Consider the following 16,765-nt stretch of genomic DNA (forward strand, 5'->3'; position numbering starts at 1 on the left):
GGAATGCCTCCCTGACTTTCATTCTTGTACTGTGTCTTGCTTGTAAAAACAGTTGCAGACTCACAAGTCAGAGGGACAGACACAGATGCAGGTACCATATGGAGATCAGGCAGCTTATGCTGAGTGCATGGTTCTGCTGGGCTGCATGTTGTCATGCATATGTGGTTCTGCACAAGAACATACCGTACTGCAGTCCAGTGTGTGTGTGTGTGTGTATGCATGTGTGTGGAGTACTGTTGCTTTAAGTGTATCTTGTTTGACGCTCAGCTTAATACATTGTAGGTGAAAGTCCCTCAGTTTAATATATTGTATGATACGGTCTCCAGCTTAATGTTTTGTATGATAAGGTCCCTCAGCTTGATAGGTTGTAGGTGAAGGTCTATCAGTTTAATATATTGTATGATACGGTCCCCAGCTTAATGTTCTGTATGATACGTTGTAGGTGAAAGTCCCTCAGCTTGACATATTGTATGATAAGGTCCCTTAGATTGATACATTTTGTATGATAAGGTCCCTCAGTTTGATATATTGTATGATGAGGCCCCTCAGCTTGCTATATTGTATGATAAGGTCCCTCACATTTATACATTGTATGATAAGGTCCTTCAGCTCCATATATTGTCCTTCTTCTCTCAGGCATAGTCCTGCTTGGATCATCCGGTGGTCCATGGGTGATGATGAGCTGTTCTTCACCCTGCCTGGCTACATACTGATGTCTCCAATATCAGTGGTTGCTATCAATGTATGTAGAGTTGTAGTGGTATAAAAATGCATTTAAGTTTGCACTAAAGTCAAGGGCATTGTTGGGGCCAGGGCAATTCGCTGGATGACAGAAGGATATTTAGATATAGGACTATGGCATTGTTCTTAATCTTTATCCTTGATGAAGAAACAACGCTGAATGGAGTGTGTAATGGTCGTGTGGGTGAGAACTCGGGTGTGTCTTGGAGCCTGTCACAGTTTCTGCTTGGCATCTAATACTTATTGCTCAATTCTTGGCTTCTCTTCCTATTTCCCTTGAGGATTTCTTTGTACTTTGAAACATTCTATCAGGCACAGATCATGATACGGGGAGACGAGGCTGACCCTGAACACACACACATGGAGCCATGCCAGACTCACATTTATACAGCTAAAACCAAAAGCCCATCACATGGCGATACCAAGTGGGTACAACTAAAGGGTTAATGGGGATAACGATGGCTCTATGCACAGCGGATGGGGCTGCACTGTGGGTGACTATATTGCTTCCATGTACATTAGAGGTTCTGTCCCTTTAATTGCAGAGATTTGTTCACTGCTGGGAAGCAGATTTTTTCCAGATGTTTGCTTTTCCCCTTTTGCTTCAGATGTCACGTAATCTTTGCAGTCATCTATGTTTTGCTGTATACATTTTAAAGGGACGTGATCCCCATGATAAAAGACGTCCTATATCTGTTTGTCAGAAAGCTCAAGGCAATGGCTGTATTACACCAACAGATTATCTGACAGATGTTCTGATCAATCATTGGTCAGATATCTGTTTACACGCACAGATCTTTTGTTACACACACCAACTATTGGTCTGATTGGACAGAAATTGGTTAGATAATCAGTTGGTGTAATACAGCCCAATTCTGAGTGTGTGTTTCTTCAAGTTATGTTCCTGATTTTAGGCTGACAATGGCAAGAACTATTATGGCTGCCATATTGGTTGTTGTCATCCATCTTTCCCAAAGAGTGATTTTTTGTAGGCCTCATGCAAAATTTTGAACTATGACCACAACAGTGGACATGGTCCTTGCAGCTCAGTATGGTGGGGCAACAGGCACTCCGTGTCGCAGCACTGCAACTCTGCATGCTAAATTATGAAATGATAAGCCCTACCCCGTACACCCAGTAATATCCCTCCTTGGTTCAGTCCACTGGACTGGTTCCATGAAGATTAAAACTGTCGGCAAGAGTTCCCTCTGAACAATTGAGCCCTGCCGAAGTTGATATGCTCTGTGCAACTCCGAGGCCATATAGAGTCACAACACAGTCATGAGCATGAGGCATATAAGTTGACCTATGCAAGAATATAGCAGAGGTTCTGAAGCCAAAGGACACAATAGTTTGCCTTCCCTGCTCCCCTTAGCTACATTAAAGAGGACCTTTCACTAGTTTAAAAACTAAAAACTAACAATATCAGTGGGCAGAGCGGCGCCCAGGGGTCCCCCTGCACTTACTAGTATGTCTGGGCGCCGCTCTGTTCGCCCGGTATAGGCTCCGGTGTCTACAGCTCCCTCTGTTGTACGGGGCTAAGTTTTTGTATTAGGGTTGTCCCTTGCTGCAGCGCTGGCCAATCGTAGCGCACAGCTCATAGCCTGGGACTCCCTAATAATTTTTTAAGAATGTGCCAGAGAATCTTACTCATATAAGTGACATGCCTAAAAGAAAGAATTAGGGGGTCATTTATTAAGACCCCATGGCACATCCAGCGGCAGTTCTAAATGTAAGCTGTCTTCCATTTAGACCATTTTCGATGCCTGAACCAGGCGTAGAAAATCATGAATGAGATGGGCCTACCGGTCCGTCCCCTTCCACGGTCACGGTCAAGTGGACATTGAAGGGTTTTTGACAAGAAAACACCCTTTAAGGGTCCATTCACACGTCCGTAGGTGTTTTGCGGTCCGCAAATTGCGGATCCGCAAAACACGGACACCGGCAATGTGAGTTCCGCATTATGCGGACTGCACATCACCAGCACTATAATAGAAAATGCTTTTCATTGTCTGCAGTTGCGGACAAGAATAGGACATGTTCTATTTTTTCGGGAACGGAATTGCGAACCCGGAAGTACGGATCCGGGAATGCGGATGCAGACAGCACATAGTGTGCTATTATGTCCAAAAGGTCGGCACTGCAGGTAAGTTTTTGTGGTGCTCGCGTCCTAGGATTGGCATCCCATGAACATAACAGCAGAAAAGGGCCGTCCCTTTTCTGCTGTTATTAGCACATAGTGTGCTGTCCGCATCCGTTCTGGCCCCATTGAAAATGAATGGGTCCGCACCCGTTCTGCAAAATTGCGGAACGGATCCGGACCCAAGTTGCGGAAGTTTGAATGGACCCTAAATCCATACTAATTGTCTGCCATAAGAGACGTAACATTATGGATGCCATGTCATTGCAGTCAGGACCTAAACACAAGAGTAGCTGGGACAGAGGAAGTGGATGGTGGTGGGACTCAATCGGTGGATTTTGTTATTGCTAGAACACACCATTTAATGCTTCTTGGTATAAAAAAATGTTTTCATACAGAGTCTTACATTCATACCAAAAGACCAGAGGTTGAGTTTAAACATGCCCGAGCCATGAAGCCTAAGGATCTCAAAAGCTTCTTCTACAGCATAACAGTAGACAAAAATGCTGCATAATTTAAAGGCCTATTCCATATTTTGTATTGGCTCTCCCAGAGGTTACAGATTCACCTAGGTTCCAAGATAATAATTAGCCAACCAACGAATAAAGACCAATAACCCCATATAGAATAAGAAAGCACACATATAAAATATATGTAGTTTATTAAAGACACATTAAATGACAATAAGTATACCATAAAGGCACAAGGTAAAGGGGGCTGGTAGTGCCTCGACGCGCGTTTCGCCGAGAAAGGCAGCTCTGGTCACCGACCTTGGGTTCCGGCATACCATGGGTAATTTGTGTTTTTGTCTCATGCATGGTTATTTTGTTACTTCAGTATGATCTATTGCTTACACATAGCATTCCTGCTTTGCCCCTGACTGTGTTACTATTTGGTAATCCGCATTCATCGGATGGCCATCTATGTTACATTTGGAGGGCAAGTTTGCTATGTGTGACCATATTGACTTTTCTATATTATTGTATGTAGCATACACATGTTTATAGGTTACTTTGGGTGAACTTACAGCTCTCCCACTAGTATGCGGTTTTTATACCCAATGTCTGTGACCCCTTTTCCCTTTTAGTCCGGTATATGTGAGGGTGGTTGATTTTGGTCCCATTACACGGGGGGCACTACCACCCCCCTTTACCTTGTGCCTTTATGTTATACTTATTGTCATTTAATGTGTCTTTAATAAACTACATATATTTTATATGTGTGCTTTCTTATTCTATATGGGGTTATTGGTCTTTTTTCGTTGGTTGGCTCGCTCAGTATATTATACTAGACCCCAGTGTACTTATACACCCAATTTGAGGCTTTCTCTTATAGGTTGGTCTAACTCCAAGACAATAATTTACTTGGTCTGATAAGCAAGTATGTCCCTGTAATGCTGTCCATCTCTTAAGGTATGGCCTCTGTATAGTCATTGTTAATGGCCGCGCGGCACCTTCAATACTGCACGGCCATTAACAATGAAAACCGACTACACTGTGTGGTCTTCATTAAGTAAATGAGAGGAAAATGAGGGCTAATTGACCGCTTAGTTCATGACCACAGCGCTGCCGCAACCAGACTGGATCACGCTTGCTCCGTGTGGCCGTACCCTTAGTGCCCCTGTCATTATGCTGGACACAGGTTTTCAACTCACCATTAAATGGCAACTGTCTAATCCAGAAAGAATTGCATAGCAGCCTTAAAATAGGCAATTTACTTTGTCCAGATAGTATACACCCTTGTGTCCTGAGGGAACTAAGTACCTTCATAGACAGGATAGGTTCTACAGTACTGGCACATAGCAAATATGGCATCAATTTATAAAAAGGTCAAAAACTAAGTAGGGACCACTAAAGACCTGTCAAGTTGACCTCCATTATGTGTAAAATGTTAAAACATTTTCAGCCGATAGCTCAAGATTTGTGACCAATTGGTCAAACTAATCTAATAAGCTTCTATGATGGGAGTAAGTTCTAGAAGGGTTGTACATATAAGAATAATGCTTGAACTGAGGAAGAATTTATGTAACACAGTAAATTAGGGTGGTCATTAATGGAACAAATTTAGCTTTGGTCATGGTCGCCATTGCTACTGAGATACAACAAGAGTCAGTAGTAGAATAGTTAAATTTTTGCATATATTAAAAAGATATTCACGGCCTATTCTGAGCCCTATTCTCAGGATAGGTCATCAATATCTGATCAGACGGTGTCTGACACCCCATACCTCTGCCAATGATTTGTTCGGGAGTAGTTCTGGCGCTGGAACTACATGCATTTTGTAGTGGACAGGGCTGGTTAATGCAGCACTGCTCCCATTCACTTCAGCGGGATAAGCTCTGCTGTAACCAGTTCTGTTTTTTCTGGAGTTTGGTGATTACAGCACTGGAGCTAGTGGTGTGGGTGCGGGGAGTTGGACCCCCACCGATCAGATATTGATGGCCTATCCTGAGGATAGGTTATCAATATAAGCTGTAATGTAATTATGTCACTATTATATACTAAATGGGAAAACTCTGGGGAAAACTTACATGAAAAATACTTGGGGCATATTAGTGGACAGAACATTGAACTGTGCAACCAGTGTCGAGTAACTGCTGCCAAGGCAAATAAGATCATGAGATGGATCAAAAGGAACATAGGTAAACATGGTGCTAGTTCTACTGCTTTTCTAATCACACTGCATGAGGTGTACTGTTTTGGGCACTAATGAAGAAAAAATACATTGTAGAACTGGTTCAGAGGCAATCAACCAAAGTTTAGATTGGTGTAAAGTAGAACCGACTTAGTTACCCATAGCAATCAATCAGATTCCCCCTTTCCTTTTTGACAGCACCTTTGGAAAATGAAAGGTGGAATCTGATTTGTTGCTATGGGCAACTAAGCCAGTTCTACTTTACACCAGTTTGATAAATGACCCCAAAGGATTCTCGATTATAGAAGCAGGGAGACTATGGAGCTTTCAACCAAAGGCGATTGTTATAGACTTTTCATTGGAAGATTTTTAAAGGCATCTAGATTTTTTTTACGTACTGCTGCTTGATTATTGTACTTGGGTCCTTGATACAAAGATTCATTTTATGTATATTACTATGTTACCACATACAAGGGCAGGAAGGGTTAAGTCAACAGCTACTGAATACCCACCTACAGTATATAGCCATTCAATCTCAGAATTTGGAAGAGCTACAGACCACTTCCACCATTCTGGCTGAACAGCTCTTACAGAAGTGGGGCCTTTTATCCAGTAACTGTCTTCCAATCAGCATCACCTCTGCTTATTTAGTGAACCTGTCAGGTGATCTCCACTGTCCTATTTGATAGCAGAATATGATACAGGGAAAGAAGCTGAGTTCTGTGATATGTAGGTTTAATTGATTTGGAACAGGATTTCCAAGTAAAAAGCATAGTAAATCCTGACAGGACTCCTAGGCATGACAGAGAGAGTCCTGATTACCCCACCCACATTTAATGAAGGAGTGAGGATCTACTCCAGATAGAAATGGGAAGGAACTATTTTGTCAGACACGTTTAACAACACAACTGGACTTTAAGGATTTAGGTGCACATTTATTAAGTCCAGCGTTTTAGACGCTGGTCTTAATAAAGCCCCATAGCTGGAGGTGGTTCCGGCAAAGTAATGAAGAGGCGCCAGCTCTCCATAACTTCGGTGTATACAGTTCCAGTTCTAAATGTAAGAGCTTCCGAGCTGTCTTACATTTAGACCAATTTCTATGCCTAAAACAGGCGTAGAAAATGAGGAATGACCCGACCCGACAATGCCACTCCCAAAATTTTAGACCTGGTGTGAGTGGGGCAAAGTCGCAGATAGCGACGCAACTAACCGTTGTGCCGCCATCTGCGCTTAGTCGTATTTCAGAATAGTCTGCCTTTTACTCAGAAATCCTGCTCCAAATCATATAAACATATATATTACAAAGATAATCTTTTCTCCCTCTATGATATAATGGGGGAGATTTATCAAGCTGATGTACAGTAGAACTGGCTTAGTTGCCCATAGCAACCAATCAGATTCCACTTTTCATTTTCCAAAGGAGCCGTGAAAGTGAAAGAATGTGGAATCTGATTGGTTGCTATGAGCAACCAAACCAGTTCTGCAGTTTGATAAATCTCCTCCAATGTTCCCAGATAGAGCAGCAGAAACCACCAACAATATAGATACCCTTGTTGAAAAGGTTATTCCCATCTCAGCCTTTCATGGCTGGGATCAGAGTAACCCTCCTAGGTGGCAGAACAGGTGGGCCGAGTTATGGAAACAGCCGAGCAGGCCGTATCACGTTGTTTCTGTAACTCCCATAGAAGTCAATGGGAGTCATAAAAGGTTGTGATGGGACTAACCCTTTAACCCATAACGTATTAGAACTCTGAGTTGATATGGTGTGTGTGTGTGGGGGGGGGGGGGGGGGTTCCTCCATTCAGTGCAGAATGAGACAGAATGGAGAGTGTCTACAAGCTCAAAATCAGGGTTACCAACCTTCCAGAAATTTCTGGACAGTCTGTAAAAATATGCAACTTTTTTCCTGTGTCCGTGCAAAAAATAGATATGTCCGGGATTTTTTTTGAGGCTGGTGGCAGTTTACTAGATTATTTTGGTGGTAATTATCATCATTTTACAGATCACAGTAAAGGCTAGTAATGAGTTCTTATCAGTTCATGGATTACTTATAATCCTAACCATTCATTATGGCTTTCCAATTTGTCCGTAAAAAAAATGTTGGCTGTCCATAATTTAGGCATAAGTTGTCCAGAAAAAAGAAAAATTCTGGTTGGCAACCCGGCTCATATCAGTGCTATACATACAAGCCACTATGGGATTCTGGGATGGTTCATGTCCCCTGTGGTGTCACTGCAGCGATATGTAACGCCTTCTGGAGGGTTCCCTCTCAGATTACAGCTGGGAGTCTCCCTATCACTAGCAGGATTTTCTGTTATCAGTACATCGGTGACTTTTGTCACAAAAAGGGACTACCGGTATCTAAAGGGAACATCCCCTTTAAAGTGCACTTGTCTTACAGAAGTGTCCTATTTAAGTTGTCATTTCAAATCATATTTAAGATTTAGAGGTTATGGAAAAATTTTCAAATATGTTTGAAACCAGCCCCGGGGCGGCCGAGTAAGCAAATCCAGCCCTGAACACGTAGACAAATATACCATGGAATATTATGCTGTAATTATTGCTTGTTTGTGAAAGCTTCCCTATGCAATAGAATCCAACCTGTATGTTAATGCAACCGGATCTTCAGGTTATGTTCTCTCACTGACAAGGCAGATGAAACTGTGCTGACTTGCAGCACCTAAGGGAAAACATGGTATTACATGTCAGCCAGACGGCACAGCTTTCCATCTAGCCCAGGATATAGTCAATTTGATGAGTGAAGCAACGCCTGTGCAACAGACAATGTACCCAACATTGTAAGTATGCTAAAAAAATAAAAATCTGCTTTTTCCCCTAGTAATAGCACCACTCCTGCCCCTGGGCCATGTCTAGTACTGCAGCTTAGTCCCAGTCACATGAATGAGAAAACTGCAGTACCAGGCATGACGCCATTTCTGGCTTATAACTATGAAGGTACATTGCTGGCAGCCAGTACTTAACTCACAGACCCAACAGCAACGACCGGGAACGGAGAACACAAAAAACTGACTCTGTTTAATCCTTGGGATGCAGCAATCTTTCACACGAGCGGATGCCGTGCGTGTCATCCGCTGCGTGAAAGACCGCCAAGCCCCGCACTGGACAGCAGAGACGGAGCAGTAACATGATTGATAATGCTCCGTGCCCCTCTGATCTTTTTACTACAAAATCACAGTGACAACTTTATCTCACTCTGATTTTTTAGTAAAGAGATCACAGAGAGGCACGGAGCATTATCAATCATGTTACTGCTCCGTGTCTCTGCTGTCCAGTGCGGGGCTTGGCTCTCTTTCACGCAGCGGATGACACGCACGGCATCCGCTCGTGTGAAAGAGCCCTTAGGATTCATGCACACGTACGTATTTATTTTACATTTCCATTCCATTATTTTACAGGTCCGTATGCAGAACTTTTCACTTCAATGGGGCTTGAAAAAAACGGAAATGACTCGTTTGCATTCCCTATCCGTATGTCTGCAAGTCCGTTCCGCCCAAAAAATTAACATGTGCTGTTCTTGTCCGTTTTGCGGACAAGGACAGGCATTGTTACAATGGTTGTAACACGAGCGTCACACAGTTGTCATTCTTTTTTTTTTTTTGCGGATCTGTGTTTTGCGGACCACAAAATACATATGGTTGTGTGCATGAGCCCCTGGACAAAGGCCTCAGGGCTGTCCTTAGTCAATCCCTATTAGGGTATAAACCCTAAAGGTGGCCATACATAAGAGTACTTACACACATAAATTTGGCTCTGGCATTTTTTTGCCTTTTTTTTGCTGTTGTTCTTTTTTTCTGGCACACAGATGTTGGCAAAATTCCTGAAAAAAGCTCCAAGAGCTACAGTATACTGCATTTTTGAAAAGATGCCAGTAATACAAAAACACCACTTAGGGCTCATGCACACGGCAGTATGGCTTTTTCAGTGTTTTGTGGTCCGTTTTTTACGGATCCGTTGTTCCATTTTTTGTTTCCGTTGTGTTTCCGATTCCTTTCCGTTTTTCCGTTCCGTTTTTCCATATGCCATATACAGTATACAGTAATTACATAGAAAAAATTGGGCTGGGCATAACATTTTCAATAGATGGTTTAGTAAAAACGGAATGGATACGGAAGACATACGGATGTTTTTTTTTTGTGGACCCATTGACTTGAATGGAGCCAAGCACCGTGATTTACGGACAAGAATAGGACATCTATCTTTTCACGGCACAGAAATACGGAAATACTGAAACGGAATGCACACGGAGACACTTCAGTTTTTTTTGCTGAACCATTGCAATGAATGGTTCAGTATATGTACCGCATACTGAACTAAAAAAACGGGCAGTATACTGAACGCAAAATACTGTCGTGTGCATGAGCCCTTAAAGAGCAAAAACGACAGCCTAAAACCGCTTGTGTGGCCAGTGTTTAAGATTTCTCATCTGAACATCTGAAGTTGCTGTTTTACCGCAAGAAACACTGCAAAAAATGCCGCAAAAAACTCAAAAGTGCAGAAAAACACCACTAAAAATATGTTTAAAACCAGCTTAAAGTTGATCAGAAAAGACTATTTCACCCATTTCACTGAATTTAATCGGTTTCAGACAACCAATGATAGACTGTCATCATCTGGAAAAAAATGGTTTGTGTTTAAAGGGCATCTGTCAGCAGATTCGTAACCCATGACACTGGCTGACCTGTGTCATCTGCGCTTGGCAGCTGAAGGCTGAAGGTATTGGTCCCATGTTCATATGTGCCCGGATTGCTGAGAAAAATGAAGTTTTAATAAATGCAAATGAGCCTCTAAGGCCTCTTTCAAACGGGTGTCGCGGGTGCGTTGCGGGAAAATGCGCGATTTTTCCGCGTGAGTGCAAAGCGTTTTAATGCGTTTTGCACGCGCGTGAGAAAGATCGGCATGTTTGGTACCCAGACCCGAACCCGGACTTCTTTACAGAAGTTCGGGTTTGGGATCGGTGTTGTGTAGATTTTATTATTTTCCTTTATAACATGGTTATAAGGGAAAATATTAGCATTCTTAATACAGAATGCTTAGTAAAGTGTCCATTGAGGGGTTAAAAATAATAAACAAATTTAACTCACCCCATCCACTTGATCGCGTTGCGGATATCCTCTTCTTTCTACTTTCTTCAGGACCTGGCTAAAGGACCTTTGATGACGTCACTGCGCTCATCACATGATTCATCACATGGTCCTTTAGCCAGGTCCTGAAGAAAGTAGAAAGAAGAGGATATCCGCTACGCGATCAAGTGGATGGGGTGAGTTAAATTTGTTTATTATTTTTAACCCCTCAATGGACATTTTACTAAGCATTCTGTATTAAGAATGCTATTATTTTCCCTTATAACCATGTTATAAGGGAAAATAATAAAGATCGGGTCCCCATCCCGATCGTCTCCTAGCAATCGTGCGTGAAAATCGCACCGCATCCGCACTTGCTTGCGGATACTTGTAATTTTCACGCAGCCCCATTCACTTCTATGGGACCTGCATTGCCTGAAAATCACTGCTCATGTACACAGCCCCATTCAAGTGAATGGGTCCAGTTTCAGTGCGGGTGCAATGCGTTCACCTCACGCATTGCACCCGCGCGGAATTCTCGCTTGTGTGAAAGAGGCCTAAGAGCAACAGTGGCATTGCCATTACACCTAGAGGCTCTGCTCTCTCTGCAATTGTCGGGCTGGGCAGTGTAAATGTGATCACCCCTGGCCCTGTTAATCAAAGTGCAGAGGGTGCGGCAGTTACATACAGAGCAGAGCCTCTAGGTGTAACGGCGTTGCTCCTAGAGGCTCATTTGCATATATTAAAACTTCCTTTTTCTCAGTAATGCGGGCACATATGAATATGGGACCAACACAGATGCTTTTAGCTGCCAAGCTCACATGTAACAGGTGAGCCAGTTTCATAGGTACAAATCTGATGACGGATGCCCTTTACAACTTTCGTCCAATAGTTTCCATTTCACCAAAAAAAAAATCTTTACTAGAAAGAATATTCCCAGAACATTTCCAGAAAGATTTTTTTTCCCTTACCTTGCGTCATTGAACATGTAATTGACCAATATGGACTAAAATGTGTATTGCTGCATCAGCGAGACCATCGCTCACCAGATGATCGCTTGTTCACTAGTTCTTCAACCACCAGCCATGCTTCTGTCTAATGTGTATGTCCACTTTACCAGTTACTTTTGTATTTCACATGCACAGGCAGTAATGCATTAAAAATACATGGAGAGAATGAATGGACAGGTGGTCATGCATAGGCATGGTTTTCTCCATGCACTTCTACGGAAGTTACCCAAGCAAGTGCACTTGAGTGAACATGAGCTCAGTTGGGGTACCTTCCTTCTGGAGTTAGCTGTGGGTCTCTAAGGTAGGACTCACATCTATAATACATTCATAGATGGTGGGTATGATAGGAATGCCTCTTTAATGGAATATTAACAAAAGAATTGATAAGCCAGGTGGAAATAAATATTGATGGAGCTGACAAAGGAGGAGTTCATGTTATTCGCTAGACAGCTGGTAAACTTAAGATATCTGCAATAAGCTTTGCTTTAATTGTGCCCTCAGATACCCAATTTTCATAAAAGATGAATCTGCTCTAAGCAGAACTGTTGAGTTGTGTGCTTTTAGTATTTTGTTGGCAGTTTTTTACTTCTTTTATGTAGACTATACAGTATACATATCATAGGAGAGGCCAAGGAGGTCCCATCCCTGGCAAGTGACTGGTGAGAATCTTTGCAGGACTCCCCTGTCCCTAGGAACTGCATTGTTAACAAACAGGAGGGGTAGAGAACTTGCCAAGAGTCAAGAAATACAAAGTCCTTCTGTCCAGGATGATAAGGCCTGGCTTCTTAGTGGGGGCCCATAATGCTCTTTCTTTATGTATGCCAGCTAAGGGGTAATCAGAAAAATGTCTTTGTTATTTTACTCTTAATATTGTTCTTACCTCTTAATTGAAAATGTGTTGTTTTTTTCTTGCCACCAGGGACATTTCCCAGCATCATCATGTCAGCTTCCAACTCACAACAGGTCCTGGAGAACACAGAACCCTTGAGAGGTACGATATCCACATGAGAAATTGCAGAATAGTCATGTTGACATAGAAAAAGGACGTGTTAAATAGAAAACGCCCAATAGTTTCTGCAAAACATGTGTGCAAAAAGACAGCAATAAGGGGGTCTGAACAGCTGCCCTTCAGGTTACACAATATATCTGCATCGATCCAAACATGCAGTCATCAACAGCTTTTGGATTTCATGTACTTATTGAAGTCAATCTGAAGCCAAAATGGGAAATTGTTTTGGAGATTTGCCCCTTTGTGCTCCCTCAGTAGACTTCACTGTTGTGCTATATACAGGCAGAGCAGATTTTATGTATATATACATATATATATATATATACAGTACCGACCAAAAGTTTGGACACACCTTCTCATTCAAAGAGTTTTCTTTATTTTCATGACTATGAAAATTGTAGATTCACACTGAAGGCATCAAAACTATGAATTAACACATGTGGAATTATATACATAACAAACAAGTGTGAAACAACTGAAAATATGTCATATTCTAGGTTCTTCAAAGTAGCCACCTTTTGCTTTGATTACTGCTTTGCACACTCTTGGCATTCTCTTGATGAGCTTCAAGAGGTAGTCCCCTGAAATGGTTTTCACTTCACAGGTGTGCCCTGTCAGGGTTAATAAGTGGGATTTCTTGCCTTATAAATGGGGTTGGGACCATCAGTTGCGTTGAGGAGAAGTCAGGTGGATACACAGCTGATAGTCCTACTGAATAGACTGTTAGAATTTGTATTATGGCAAGAAAAAAGCAGCTAAGTAAAGAAAAACCAGTGGCCATCATTACTTTAAGAAATGAAGGTCAGTCAGTAAGCCGAAAAATTGGGAAAACTTTGAAAGTAAGGGCTATTTGACCATGAAGGAGAGTGATGGGGTGCTGCGCCAGATGACCTGGCCTCCACAGTCACCGGACCTGAACCCAATCGAGATGGTTTGGGGTGAGCTGGACCGGAGAATGAAGGCAAAAGGGCCAACAAGTGCTAAGCATCTCTGGGAACTCCTTCAAGACTGTTGGAAGACCATTTCAGGGGACTACCTCTTGAAGCTCATCAAGAGCATGCCAAGAGTCTGCAAAGCAGTAATCAAAGCAAAAGGTGGCTACTTTGAAGAACCTAGAATATGACATATTTTCTGTTGTTTCACACTTGTTTGTTATGTATATAATTCCACATGTGTTAATTCATAGTTTTGATGCCTTCATAGTCATGAAAATAAAGAAAACTCTTTGAATGAGAAGGTGTGTCCAAACTTTTGGTCTGTACTGTATATATATATTAGCAGAAGGACCCGGCTTCGCACGAGTATATTTCATCTATTTCATTTAATGTTTCTATATGTCGTTAAAAGATATCGACAATATCACCCATAACAGTGAATTCTACATCACCCCGTCCTTTTAACACTGACCCCCCCACAGTGCCCCGCCACTTTAAAATGGGACCTCCACAGCAGCCCATCCCCTTAACTTTGACCTTCACAGCAGCATTCTCCTTTAACAGTTTCACAGCACCCTACTACCTTGACAGTGACCTCCTCAGGGGCCAGGCCCCCATAACAGTGACCTCCACAGTACCCTGCTGCCTTAACAGTGACCTCCACAGCAGTTGACCCTTTAATAGTGGCCCCTGCCCCTTAACAGTGACCTCCACAGTGTCCGCCCATTTAACAGTGACCTCCACAGCACCCTGCCCCTTTAACAGTAACATTCACAGTGCCCACCTCTTTAAAAGTGACCTCCACAGTGTCCGCCCCTTTAACAGTGACCTCCACAGTGTCCGCCCCTTTAACAGTGACCTCCACAGTGCCCGCCCCTTTAACAGTGACCTCCACAATGCCCGCCCCTTTAACAGTAACCACCACAGCGCCCGCCTCTTTAACAGTGACCTCCAAAGCATCTGCCCCAACTTATTGTCATCCTGTAGCCCTAGCCTAAAGCTGATCTACAGCAGTGAAGAAAAATGGCTGGGTTGTTATGAAAACCTGGAGTAAAACTGTGTGTATGGCAGTTGGGATTTGAAGAGAAAGACGTGCAGGCTTATATTGGCTAAAGCATGTCATTTTTTGGGAATATCTCAGGTACAGTACGTCCTAGAGAGCTGAGAGAGCCCCGTCTAAAACCTTCCTGGACACCAGTTGTACCTGTGTGCCAAATTTGGTGAAGATCGATTCAGTCGTTTGGGCACGCATAAAGAACAGACAGACAGACAGATAGAAACTCATTTTTATATATATAAGAGACTAGCAGAAGGACCCGGCTTCGCACGGGTATATTTAATTTTATGTTACCGTGTGTCGTAAAAAGATATCAACAGTTTCCCCATAACAGTGACCTCTAGAGTGTCCGCCCCTTTAACTGTGACTTTCACTGTGACCGCCCCTTTAACTGTGACTTTCACTGTGACCGCCCTTTTAACTGTGACTTTCACTGTGACCGCCCCTTTAACTGTGACTTTCACTGTGACCGCACTTTTAACTGTGACTTTCACTGTGACCGCCCCTTTAACTGTGACTTTCACTGTGATCACCCCTTTAACTGTGACTTTCACTGTGACCGCCCCTTTACCTGTGACTTTCACTGTGACCGCCCCTTTAACTGTGACTTTCACTGTGACTGCCCCATTAACTGTGACCGCCCCTTTAACTGTGACTTTCACTGTGACCGCCCCTTTACCTGTGACTTTCACTGTGACCGCCCTTTTAACTGTGACTTTCACTGTGACCGCCACCTTTAACTGTGACTTTCACTGTGATCACCCCTTTAACTGTGACTTTCACTGTGATTGCCCCTTTAACTGTAACTTTCACTGTGACCGCCCCTTTAACTGTGACTTTCACTGTGATTGCCCCTTTAACTGTGACTTTCACAGTGACCGCCCCTTTAACTGTGACTTTCACAGTGACCTCCCCTTTAACTGTGACTTTCACTGTGACTGCCCCATTAACTGTGACCGCCCCTTTAACTGTGACTTTCACTGTAACTGCCCCTTTAAGCAGTAAAGAAATATGGCTGGGTTGGTATGGAAACCTAGAGTAAAACTGTGTTTATGGCAGTTGGGATTTGAAGAGAAAGAATTGCAGGCTTGTATTTGGGGGGGTGTCTCAGTTTTTGGGAATATCTCAGGAACGGTACGTCATAGAGAGCTGAGACCCAGTCTAAAACCTTCCCGGACACCTGATGTACCTGTGTGCCAAATTCGGTGACGATCGGTCCAGTCATTTGGTCACGCATAAAGAACAGACAGACAGACAGAAACTCATATTTATATATATGAGACTAGCAGAATGACCCGGCTTCGCTCGGGTATATTTAATCTATTTAATTTTATGTTTCCGTATGTTGTAAAAAGATATCAACAGTTTCCCCATAACAGTGACCTCTACAGTACCCACCCCTTTAACAATGACCTCCACAGTACCCACCCTTTTAACAGCTATTTCCACAGTGCCTGACCCTTTAACAGTGACCTCCATAGTGGCCGCCCTTTTAACAGTGACCGCATCTTTAACAGTGACCTACACAGTGCCTGCCCCTTTAACAGTGACCTCCACAGTGCCCGCCCCTTTAACAGTAACTACCACAGTGTCCGCCCCTTTAACAGTGACCTCCACAGTGCCCGCCCCTTTAACAGTGACCGCATCTTTAACAGTGACCTACACAGTGCCTGCCCTTTTAACAGTGACATCCACAGTGCCCGCCCCTTTAACAGTGACCTTCACAGTGTCCACCCATTTAACAGTGACCTCCACAGTGCCCGCCCCTTTAACAGTGACCTCCACAGTTCCCGCCCCTTTAACAGTGACCTCCACAGTGCCCGCCCCTTTAACATGGACCACCCCTTTAACAGTGACCTTCACAGTGCCCGCCCCTTTAACAGTGACTTCCACAGTGCCTGCCCCTTTAACAGTGACCTCCACAGTGGCCGCGCCTTTAACATTGACCTCCACAGTGGCCACACCTTTAACATTTACCTCCACAGTGACTGCATCTTTAACAGTGACCTGCACAGTGCCTGCCCCTTTAACAGTGACCACCACAGTGCCCACCCCTTTAACAGTGACCTCCACAGTGCCTGCCCCTTTAACAGTGACCTCTGCAATGCCCGCCCCTTTAACAGTGACCTCCACAGTGCCCGCCCCTTTAACAGTGACC

At 43.3% G+C, this 16,765-nt stretch overlaps 1 protein-coding gene across 3 annotated transcripts in view; it reads left to right on the forward strand.

Moving 5' to 3' along the window:
- The first annotated feature begins 1,062 nt into the window (after nucleotides 1–1,062).
- Nucleotides 1,063–16,765, forward strand: part of TNKS1BP1 (tankyrase 1 binding protein 1) — an 88,204-nt gene continuing 72,501 nt past the window's right edge. The window contains exons 1-2 of one of the 3 annotated variants that reach the window (XM_040436841.1): nucleotides 1,063–1,166; nucleotides 12,526–12,597. In XM_040436841.1, the coding sequence (XP_040292775.1) occupies nucleotides 1,154–1,166; nucleotides 12,526–12,597 (85 nt within the window). In that variant the 5' untranslated portion in view covers nucleotides 1,063–1,153. Of the gene's footprint in view, nucleotides 1,167–8,953; nucleotides 8,976–12,525; nucleotides 12,598–16,765 lie in introns of those variants that run through there. The other 2 variants (XM_040436839.1, XM_040436840.1) reach the window with 2 other exon arrangements.

Source organism: Bufo bufo, chromosome 6 (assembly GCF_905171765.1).
Source record: "Bufo bufo chromosome 6, aBufBuf1.1, whole genome shotgun sequence".
Lineage (NCBI taxonomy): Eukaryota > Metazoa > Chordata > Amphibia > Anura > Bufonidae > Bufo > Bufo bufo.